Below are 11,827 nucleotides of genomic sequence, written 5' to 3' on the forward strand. Positions count from 1 at the left end.
TGATAAATTTTTCTGGACATGCACTTCGAAGGCTGTCGCGATATATTTATTATCTGGCTCCATACAAATATTCGACATAAAATTGTATACTTAAAATGAATCGTGGGTACTACCACTGTGTAGGTGTAGACAGGTATGTGTACGCTTTTGCCAGTTGTGCAAACGGAAGATTTGAGGGCTGATGCGCATGCCAAAAGGTTAAATGCTTTTTGATGTATATTTTTGTTTGTAATTGAAAGCCGACCACAGGAATGTCATTTAGTTGTAGTTTGATCAAGTTAAATAAATGCAGAGCGAATGCATTAGCGTTGGCTGCGACCGAGTCGAGTACTGAACCTGAGTTTAATATTCGAGTTTGCGAGGTGCGATGTAGTCGTTGACACTTGTGTCTTTTCGTAGGTCGTGAATTCTGTGATAGTTTTGCGAGCCGTTGCTGCGTTCTTTAACGTGTAGACCGACGGAAGTAGGCAGTAATATGGCCAGTGTTGAATTGAACCGTGTCACTGGGCCCATTTTTGTTGTTGTTGGTCCAGCTCGTCACCTAAAGATTGCTGGAGTGAGGAGTGCTCGTGGCCAGATGGTTGTGGTGGGTGCACATTTTTTTAAGATACATTTTAAATAAAGTCAATATATGAATCACATAGAAGTATATCTTCTAGTCTATTGTGTTCTTTGGGTTGTGCATGTATTGCCGTAAGTGTGCACTTGGTTGAATAGTAGGGGGTGATTAGATGCTATTTAAGGTGCGTGTACCTGTGTTTTTATGTGTGAGTAAGTAGGCGGCTTATGTAATCAGTTGTCTGTGGGAGTATGAGCATGGTAGGCGTGTAGAGTTGCGTTCAATAGACGCGACTAAAACCGCGTCTATTGTAGTAGTCATTGCAAGAGCATTGATTTTGTGTGCTGGTGTTTGATGTGGATGTATTAGTTGATGTACGCTTGGCAGCCGAGTTGCAATAGCGGCTTTCTAGGAGACACTTTTGGCAAGACGCGAGGGGTATGCGATGCGTGTCTGCTGCTAAGAATGTGGCAAGTAGTTGAGGTCGAATGGGTATGTATTGGGCGTTGGTTGTGTGGCATAATAGAGGCAATTAATTGTTCATTGAAGCTGTGTGCCTGCTAAGTCAGCTACTCATCATGATCAGATACTCTATCACGTCACCAATATCAGTAAAAAAAACCTGATGCAAGTAGCCACATATGGCTAAAATTAATGAGTGCAATATTTATAAAATCTATCGCCGTTGTGAACTTCTCGCGTTTGCCACGAATACGCATTGTGCCTTGTTCGTATCTATACTGAACAGAGGCATATTACGTGTCTTTGTTTCTGCATGAGACAACTAAAATTTTGAGTTGTCTTAAGTTCCAGAACATCGGGGAGAGCTTGGCCTCAACTCGCCAGAAGTGATGAGGTGCCTTTCAGTGTTCGGTGCATAGACATCTCGATTCTTTGGCTTTAGCCGGGGTGTTGTTCGATTCGGGACGACTGAGATTTGATAGAGGCCATTCGATCATTGAGCAATCAATGATGTATGGCAATAACCTCAGACGATTGGGTCTTTCTAATTTGATATGCAGAGACCAGCTGCGGGCTTGACGGAGAAAACGCTTAAACACTGGGTGAGTTCATCGAAGGCGCAGGTGGTGTAGTGACTGTCAGTTTCCTTCCTTCCTCATATAGTCCCCCCCAATTTTACAGAAACATGAATTTTCTTGATTTCAATTGTACGCAACTTCACCACGAGGCCATGTTAAAACCAAAGCTGCAGGAGCCTGCCTCAGATTTCCCAAAGGCATACTTGTGATTTTTTTTTTGAAATGAGACGTATAATCACATAATTGTTTATTGACTTAGTATCACAGATATTGATTGGCAATCCGATGGGAACTGTTCATACTGACTAAACTAACGTGATGCAATCAGACTCTATTTACCGCAATTGGTCGTAAGTGAGTGAACACAAACCGTATGCATCCGCTAGCCTTAGCTACGAGCAGCTAGCTTTTCAGCTATGTTCTTTACCAGCAGAAGTTCTGGGTTCGTGGTCGATGTGGAGGGATTTGCAGCACCCAGCACAGACACTGAGGACGCCACATCTAGTTGTTTATCGAGCGCATTCGTGTTTATACACACACACAGCACTTTGTATATCTGTGTATGTGGGAAGTGAGTAAAAAAGGCACATCAGAAACAGCTGTGGCGAGTACTTTATAGCACTAAATCGATAGCTAAGAGTGCGCAACGCGTACACTATTGAAATTTCGATTTAACAATCTCTGGCTACACTTTGCAGGATAAAAGTGAAATACCCATGTTCTTGGGCCTGCATACCTTGACTAGTATTGTGCGTTTAATTGGATCTTACTTGATATAACCCAAGAAAACACTTCCTTTAAAAAACCTAATCACAGCCAGAAAAATTAGGCAACCGCAGGTCCAAGTCACTACACAACAACAGTTGCGCTTTACAAACCAAATACATATCCGTAACCGTACCTGTAATAAAGTGGCTTTAGGGCTGCGCTCGTCCGCGAGCATATCGCTTACAACACTCTCAATGTACGTGGCGATAGCCGTTTTGGTCGGGACGGAGGCGGTATGCAACACCTGCAGGTATAGAGGAAGGATACGGTTAGAAGCAATCAGACGCAAATCGAATGAGATGTGTATGAGGCGCGTATGCCTTGATAGGTATACCTAATTACGTGTTCTAGAAGCGTAAAGCAGGGACTAGTACGTTAATAAATACACGCGTGATATTCATGGACACACGCACAAGTACCAGCGCTACGTTGGTAGATCGAGAATTCATGCACGAACTATTAATTGAGAGTTGTATTCCGTTAAACGTCCCAGCAGCTCAACTCAAAAGCGTTTCGGACAGGTTTCTACACCTGGAAATCGAGTATTGATGTACATTGGCTGCTAAATAGGTGACAAGTCACACCTCCACTCAGGCGAAGCTGAAGCACAGACATACCTCAACGAACAAGAGATAGTCAACACAAGGGCCTTGTAGGTACGACAAAAGGTAGGTGCGCAAACTTCAACACACCCATCTACCTCTAAACATGTTGTGCTACCAATGCGAATGCGCCCCAGAAAAGCACTGCGTCAAGGATCACGCCATGCACTGCCTCTACCACTGCTTCACTCACACCCACACATGACGCCTACAATGGTTGGTTGCTTGAATAGCACCACATGTACTCCCACATACTACCTCTACCATTGTTTCACGTAACACCTACACATGACGCCTACACAGGTTGGTGGCTTGAATAGTACCACATGCACTCCCACATACTACCTCTACCATTGTTTCACTTCATACCCACACATGACGCCTACACAGGTTGGTGGCTTGAATAGTATCACATGCACTCCCACATACTACGTCTACAAGGGCAGCGAAGCGGTCCAGCACATCCACCGGCATATTCACCAGGTAACCATCGCCACCTTTGAGGACAAACAGGATGTACTTCTCCCATGCCTGCCTGTTGCTCTCCATGCGCACGTGTTCGCAGAGCTGACTGCGCGCTACAGGCGTGGCGCTTGACGACCAACTGTGGGTGAGTGAAGCGATTGTCAGATAGGTGATTCATTTCACGTCTGTAATATCAGATTATTTGTTTATGCCACAGCTATCGCAGGACAAGAAACTGTTAGTGTGTGCGTGGATGAATAAGTTATTAATGTCAGAGATGCAGTCAGTTTCGCGTCGGTAATGTCAGTATCAGCTGCAGTCGTCACACGAAATTGTGAGGATGTGCCGGTTCGATCAAAATAACAATGCCAGATATTGTGGTAGAAACAGCCTGTATTTGCAACAGAAGTCGAACTAGAAGGCCAAATGTGAGTGTATGCCGTTGTGAGAACGCAAATCGAAGCCAGTGAGATTGGATTTATCTAATTATCATTACTTCCTCAGATATACATCGTTGGTGCGATTGGGCACGGACATGAGTATCAATAACACTGGTACAATCACAACACGAACCAACACACTACAAACACGCAGCTACATCCAATCACATCCGCGCACGCCATGAGAGGGTGGGATATCACATAATTCGGTACCTTGTCGGCCATATTCTGTGCGGCGAGTACTCAAGTACACTCGTGGTTGTCATGGCAACGGCCATATTAAGCTGCAACCCTTCGAGCACCACGCTCTCTTCGCCATCGGTGTCGTCGTCCTCCGAGTCGAACTCGATTGGTGGTCGCAGTGTGAGAAGCACAATTTGGTTCACCATTCCGCAGTACTCCTTCAGCTGTCGCAGTTGCGTTGGCGTGTGCGTAGTTCTATATCCAGAATCGAAAATAAAGACAAGACATGTGTTAATCTAGAATAAAAAACTGGCGGCCGCTGACATGTGAGTTGTTCTATATTTAGAATCGAACACAAACAAAGGCATTCATGTCAGAACAAATCCCGATCAAAAATTCTGCAGTCATTGACGTGTGGGTTGTTCTACTCACATGTGCGAGCAATGAGAGTGTTTGTGTCAACAGTCAATCTACTACAGGAATATTTTTGCGATCAAAGTAGTGTGGGGCAATAGACAGGCGTACGTGAGTGACCACAGTGTGACTCATTCGATATGGTGGAACCACGACCCCGTGTACCTTCAGACGTCTCAGTTGCGTTGGTGAGTGCGTTGATCGTTTCAAAAAAGATCGAAAAAATCTGAGACAAGCATGTGCTATTGTTTTTGTTCTGATCTGGGTGATAACAGCAAGTGATGTACATTTTGGTTCACGAAGTCGCAGAAGACACAGCCACACATAATACAACACACTCAGTGGTTGGGTTTTCGGCTTCCTGCGTACATGGCCAGTTGCCATATACACACAGGCAGGCAACACTCAACACAAGTCAAGACGTACATTAATGTTCACGGTTGACCAACCCCGTAGCAGAGAAATGCGCAATCCACTGAATACCAAGACTAGCAACAGGCAAAAAAAAACCCCCACATAGGACGCTCATACCCACATACCCTTGTATACAATCAAACACAAAAGAATCAGAATATGTGGTAGCTATAGCTCACAATGCACCCCAGTACATGCGTTAGCAACCGGGAAAACACATACACGCTTACCCAACACCGTGTATACATATACACAGACGTAAAGAAGTCTCAGCACCAGTAGCAACATACCTGGGTGGGTCTAGATCCCCGCACACACTCATGCGAGCATAGCCTGGTCCTGTGCACTCGGTCAGCGTGTGGCCCAGGTAACTCCCTATAGTATGCCTGCCGCCAGCCGGCGACATCTTATAGGCTCTTGCGTTGCGATTGGTAGGTAAGCTACTCCGTGGACCTATGCGCAGGTGGTCGCGCAGCAAGTGCGTGCGCACGTCATGCAGCGTCGGTGGCACGAGATCGCACACTGTCACTAGCAACTGCAGCCCTGCCGCCCGGCTGATGTCTTGCCTACACGGCCTAGGAGGAGCGTCCGTGCTTGTGCCTGTGCCTGTCGTTGTGGTGGTGGTGGCGGGCGTGTTTGTGTGGGGGGCGGATGTGGCTGGTTCAGTCGTGGGGTGGGGGAGGGTGGCTGTGTCGGCAGTGGCTGTCTGTGTGGTTGCGCTGGTACTGCACCCGCCGTCGTCTCTGCCACACCCACACGCGAGCACACACACGGGCTCGAACATCAGGTAGCGTTGCAACAGCGCCATCTCCATGGTAACGTGCACGTTCTCGGCATCCGCACTCTGCAGCTTACTGCGCGTGATGGAGATGATGGTGAACTCGTCCTGATTGCGGGGGGGGTTTCTGGGCACCAGGTCTTGTTGGACCCACTCACACACCCGTGCGAACACACGTAGTATGCACTGCAGCGTGGCTTCTCTCTCCATATCCTCCGGGGTGACCACGTGGTCAACACGTGCTTGTGTGGGCGAGTGGGAGGCATTGTGAGCCGGGCTGCTCTTGCTTTGACCTGTAGTGAGAGAGAAGGAACGGTGCAAGGAGGAGGGGGGTTAAACCAAAAGGGAAAGACCAGAGGCGGGTGTCTAACCTGTGAAACTGGACAATCTTTTCGAGAATATATGGCGCATATCAGTATACGATCCTGAGCATAGAAACGGCCGAAGTGCCGTGGATTGTCAAGTGAACGCTGTGAAAGTGATGCTGAGACTAACAATGCGCACAATGCGCCAATCATGCGTACCCTCGCGACAAATTCTTTCAATCAAGAGATGAGCGTATCTCCTCGCATAACGTTCTCGGCGCAATATATAACATGTCAATCCATAACCAACAACATACCTGCTCAGGCGTATGTTAAAGATTGCTACAAAAGCGTACCACGAGGTATAAGGTCAACTGAATCTAACTAGCAGCCTACATATACACCCACAAAAAAACCCCAGAGATACTACCCAAGCATACCCGGTGCTAAGAAGTCATCTAGACCGTCCTCGTCTGTATCTACACTTTCCCAATTGCCATTTGTGCATCTCCACGATGCATCATAAACAACACATGCAGCAGTCTACATATTCACACACACCAACAACACACAGATACCACCCAAGCATACCCGGTGGTAAGAAGTCATCTAGATCGTCTTCGTCTATGTCTATACTTGCACTACTACCTCCTGTTTGTACCCCCACATCTCCTCGACGCACACCCGAACGGACGCTCCTGCCATGTGCGTTGTCGTGGCCCTTGCGACTGGTTCGCCTATGTGTATGTACATGTATGCAAGCAGATATCAATGTGTGAAGTGAATAGCATAACTGTGCTATGTGTATGAACATATATGCAAGCAGGTATCAATGCGTGAAGTGAATAGCATAACTGTACTATGTGTATGTACATGTATACCTGCAGATTTCTATGCGTGCGTGATGAGTACAACAGTGAATAGAATAACTTTACACGTGAAATGAATCCGCATGTGCGTCTGACTGCGCACGCTTGACGCACCTGTGCACATGTGTGGGTGTCAGCGGATACTAGTGCGCTAGTGATACGCCTATAACGAGGAGTATTCAATATATACAGGAGCGTAACAGACATGTACAATCCAATACGAAATCGTAGCAGACGCTAGAGATACGCCTATAACGAGGAGTATTCAATATATACAAGAACGTAATAGACAACTACGAGATCATGGCCGACGCTAGAGATACGCCTATAACGAGGAGTATTCAATATATACAGGAACGTAATAGACATGTACAATCCACTATGAAATCGTGGCAGACGCGCCTGTGGGCTTATCTGTGTATGCATACGACGCAGTAGTTGTTTGCAAGTGGCATGTATATATGCAAAGCGGTGAGCGTTGTTGCAAATGTGGGCTGGGATATGTGTTTGTGCATGTTATTGTGCTCTAGATAGGCGCCATACATATAATCTACAGGGTTTATATCACACGTCCATGGAGAAAAGTGGACTTTATCTCAAACATGTTTTAAGATGGAGATATGTATCACATGCACATAAGAGGATAGTGAAATATAGCGCACACAGAAAAGAATGAAGTATAGTACATACACGTAAAAAGGTGGAGTAATTACACACACATAAAAAAGTGTATTACATACACAAAGGGTACAATCTATAAATACATTCAATACTCCGCTCGTCATACCTACTCTCAGCACCCTCGGCATAGCCTGGCGGGGGCAAGGCGTGTGCCTGTGGCTGCGACGCATTCGCCGCCAGCTTGTCCTGCATCGCCGTTGAAGCGGTCAGCAGGCTAATCAGCCTGGCCCACAGCACATCCAACCCCCGTCCTTTGTTGCCAATGTATACCTGCAGGAATAGCGCATACAGCGGCTTGGGGTCGGGCTGTTTGGTATTAAGACACGTGTACACCACAAACCCGCCCACCGGGGCTAGGTCGCCCAGCGTGTGGTTGTTGACCAACTTCTGGATCAGATTGGCCCGGCGTTCCGTGAGGCCCTGTTGCTCCCGGTCAATCGGTGCCACCCACACAGCGGTCTTCAGGGCCGGTGGTAGGCGAGCGCAGTTGGCTATGGCCTCTTCGCGTTGTTGGGTGTGGCGTTGGGTGTTGCGCGTGGCGGTGTATTCGACCACCAGCAGTACTTCAGTCATGGCCTAGTCCAGCGGGGTATGTGTGTTGAGGGTTTAGGGTTCAGGGTATAGGGCTCTTGGTGGAGATTAAGGATGGGAGCAGATTTGATTGGTCAAGACGAAAATGGGGAGCACATCAAATCGAATACAGGGGGCAATATTGCCATAGACAGTTGCGCACTATATATATATATACATACATGAATACATACAAACACACATACACACACACATATATATATATATATAATATATATATATACTTATATGCTCTAATATTGGAGTATAGTCTAGCTATACATCTTTGCAACCATATCCACATGCAAATTCAAAAATGTGCCTTGTATATAGAAAGTGTTACCTTTGAATAGACCACGTTGGCGGTCATTAGATTCTCCACTGCCCAGGTAAAGTTGTTGTTTCCCATCCACACGCGTATGAAGTCGATGCTGTAGCAGCACAGCAACCGCACCAATCGATAGAACACGCTCAGCAACCTTTCGTTGAACGAGATCTGCATATAAATTGGCACAAATTGAAATGAAATTAGAACCAATAATACCACTTAGTATGGACCAATACCCATTATTATCTGGGTGTACGTACTTATTGAGTGTGTATGACATTGATAGACGGTAGTTGAGGAGAGGATGATTGCGATGTGGGTTGGCTGAGTGGGTATGTACACGAATACTATGTGCACACTCAGGCGTATTCATATATCGATGAGTGTATGGAAAACGCACACAGGCAGCCTAGCATTAATCAGAACCAAAACACTAACACTCCCCAACAGACACCACAGAACCATCTAGGAAAGTCAACGACACAACGCACACTATGTTGACAACGGAAGATACTTTTACAATAGTTTCTCATTCGGTTCATATCCAGCGCAACATTCGCAACAGTTGACTTAGCCGGGGGGGCTGAGGACTAGTGAGACAATGATGTGCACATAACTACCCCGCCCGTTGTCTGGGTAGGAGCACTCTTAAGCAGTAGTAGTGCTACATGTCATACACCCACAAGGTTGTGGATAATTATATGGCCCACTCCACGTTGGGTAAAACATATCACGGTGGCTGAGTCGTTGTTTAGAGCCAAATATCATGCGAGTAAATGAATGTATGTATGTATGTTTGTAAGCATGCTTGCATATATATATATATATATATATATATATATATATATATATATATATATATATATATATATATATATATATATATATATAGTATAGTATATNTATATATATATAGTATATATACATACATACATACATACATACATACATACATACATACATACATACATACATACATACATACATACATACATACACACACGCTCATATATATATATATATATATTTGTGTGTGTATATTTACGTTTATGTTTGTGTGTGCACATATATACATAAATAAAGGATATACCTGAGTCGCCGTCCCATTAAGCGAGATGAAGAAGTCGCACATTAGTTGGGTACTCGGGTGGCCTCGACTGGCAACTGTCTGGCCTAAGAACTTGGCAACCAGTGCATCGCCCGTAGTTTCTTCGCACATCACTGTCAGCCACCACGCTAAGCCTTCCAACTGCCGGTCCCAAGAGTTGAATAGAATTAAAATCATCATAAATAAGTATAATAAATATTCAAGTATTAAAAATATTTTCAAGTATTAAAAATATCATACAAGTATTAAAATCATCATACAAGCATAAAAAATACCATACAAGTATCATAGAAGGTTTAAAATCCGCATAGAAGTATTTAAATCCTCATGGATCCTTCCATATCCTTCCATATTCTTCAATAACCTTCGCTACCACGATCCCTAGAAGAACGCACGAGCCGAGCACAAGACCACTACCTCACCGTACCTTCGAGTAGTCCGTCTCCGCCAACTGGGCATCCACGAGCCAGAATAATTCTCCAAACTGGTCGATGTTCTCGCGCACACACCGCACCACATTGGCAGACGGCGCCGGTGGGTACAACACAGCCAACAACCGGAAATAGGCCAACAGGCTACGGCCGAGCGTCTGCTGCACGCGCTCGCTACGGAATGAACGTCATACACGTGGACAGGCATGAGAAATCGTTTATGTATGCAAATAGGAGGATGATAGGAAGTCACTTGTGTATGTAAAGAGATAGGAGCATGGCCATCATGGGATATGACGTGTTTGGAAGTGGGTAGGGATGTGTGTGGGCAGGTGTGTACACACGGCTACTACCATGAGCCCTACAGTGGCGGACGGTGCAGATGCACAATGCACTGCGACTGACGGCAAGTAGACTAGCAACAAACTACCGGACGCAATACGTGCCACACACTCTGTGTAGGGCTGTATGCTGGTATCAGTACAGACAGATTACAGAGAAATATGAGACACACGGTGTGTGATATACACGAATGGGCAGGCCGTACGGGGTAGGTAGATAGGAGAGTGAGTATGTGTATACAAGGACAAAGGTACGTGTGTGTGTGTGTGTGCACATACCAGTGGGACCGGTACGGGTTATGGGTCGGTATTTGTATGCGTGGGGAGATATGACTTATTGTATGTACAGAGATACGATGTGCACTAACAACGCTACGAGTGCGCTTGGTAGTCCTCGTATTGCTATTCCAGTCCATGGAGCTCTGGGCTATATACACACACACACACACACACACACACACACATATATATATATATATATATATATATATACCCACACACCTGGGAATGCCCTCCACCACACTTCTGGGCATATACACCGTCAAGTCCGTCACATTGACCAGCACGTAGCAGAACAGAGTCTCGCGCACACTGCGCTGCGTGTCGTTCATGGTTACAGCCACACTCTGGCTGCACCCAGTCTTCATTCCCCACTTGTCTGTGTCCTGCGACAGGCGGCGTTTGGCCACAGTGGTGTGTCTGGGTGTGTCTGGGGAAGAAGGCCCTGACGAGTGGCCCATAGACCCTTCGTCACTGGAGGCTTCGTACTTGCGCGTCGGCCGGTCTGGATGGAATGTGTGTAGTAGGTATATAGGGTTATGGTATGTGCGTGTGTATGAAGTATGTACATGTGTGTATATAGTATATAGAGATATGTGCATGTGTACAAAGTATGTGCATACATGTGTATAGTATATAGAAATATGTGTATGTGTAAAAGGAATGTGCATGTATGTGTATAGTACATAGGGTTAGTGTATGTGTATAAAGTATGTGTACACATGTGTATAGTATATAGAGTTATGTGCATGTCTTTAAAGAGTGTGCATATATGTGTATAGTATATAGAGTTATAGTGTGTGCGCATACGTATACGTGGGTTTGTAGAACAATGGGCACTCGCAAGCAAAACGGCATACCGGCACAAACACCACATACACTTCAGTATACGAACACAACATATTAGCTCCAGGAAATCAGCACCATCAGACCGAGGAAGTGAATGATGGTGTGAGTGTCTGTGTGACTACAAGCTCGTGTTGATACTAACAACAGGGTGTATATGAGTGTAATCCAGGATGCAAACAAGCATCTGCTCTAAGCACAGGTCAGTGCCCCATCCACAGAGATGCCGCTGCAGGGTGTGCATGCGCAACCATCAACGGCGAAAGTCATTGGGCTGTGTGGAGGTACGTTGAATGCTCTGCCGCAAACAAACATATCCACCGCTCCTGAGCATATATAGTTAAGCGAGTCTACTATGCTCAATACACACACACACACACACATACTTACATACATACATGCATGC

The 11,827-nt window shown here is 45.7% G+C and overlaps 1 protein-coding gene across 1 annotated transcript; it reads right to left on the reverse strand.

Moving 5' to 3' along the window:
- Nucleotides 1-1,830: 1,830 nt before the first annotated feature.
- SARC_02697 (hypothetical protein) lies at nucleotides 1,831-11,081 on the reverse strand. The gene is made up of 11 exons (XM_014303534.1): nucleotides 10,798-11,081; nucleotides 9,952-10,129; nucleotides 9,507-9,665; nucleotides 8,432-8,584; nucleotides 7,625-8,094; nucleotides 6,560-6,705; nucleotides 5,176-5,956; nucleotides 4,088-4,312; nucleotides 3,399-3,573; nucleotides 2,501-2,611; nucleotides 1,831-2,155 (listed from the first exon to the last, which is right to left on the reverse strand). Exons 1-11 carry the CDS (start codon nucleotides 11,034-11,036, stop codon nucleotides 1,988-1,990), a joined length of 2,805 nt encoding a protein of 934 aa, XP_014159009.1. The 5' UTR covers nucleotides 11,037-11,081; the 3' UTR covers nucleotides 1,831-1,987.
- Between the last annotated feature and the right edge of the window lie 746 nt (nucleotides 11,082-11,827).

This window comes from Sphaeroforma arctica (assembly GCF_001186125.1).
Source record: "Sphaeroforma arctica JP610 unplaced genomic scaffold supercont1.124, whole genome shotgun sequence".
Lineage (NCBI taxonomy): Eukaryota > Ichthyosporea > Ichthyophonida > Sphaeroforma > Sphaeroforma arctica.

What these genes read in the sequence shown, in the direction of transcription:
- SARC_02697 (XM_014303534.1), bottom strand. Translation starts at nt 11,036, where the DNA reads ATGGGCCACTCGTCAGGGCCTTCTTCCCCAGACACACCCAGACACACC. An exon ending in CCAACGTGGTCTATTCAAAG is followed by an intron (nt 8,095 to 8,431) that starts GTAACACTTTCT and finishes CCGCTGGACTAG; the next exon opens with GCCATGACTGAAGTACTGCT. An exon ending in TCGCTGCCCTTGTAGACGTA is followed by an intron (nt 2,612 to 3,398) that starts GTATGTGGGAGT and finishes CTATACCTGCAG; the next exon opens with GTGTTGCATACCGCCTCCGT.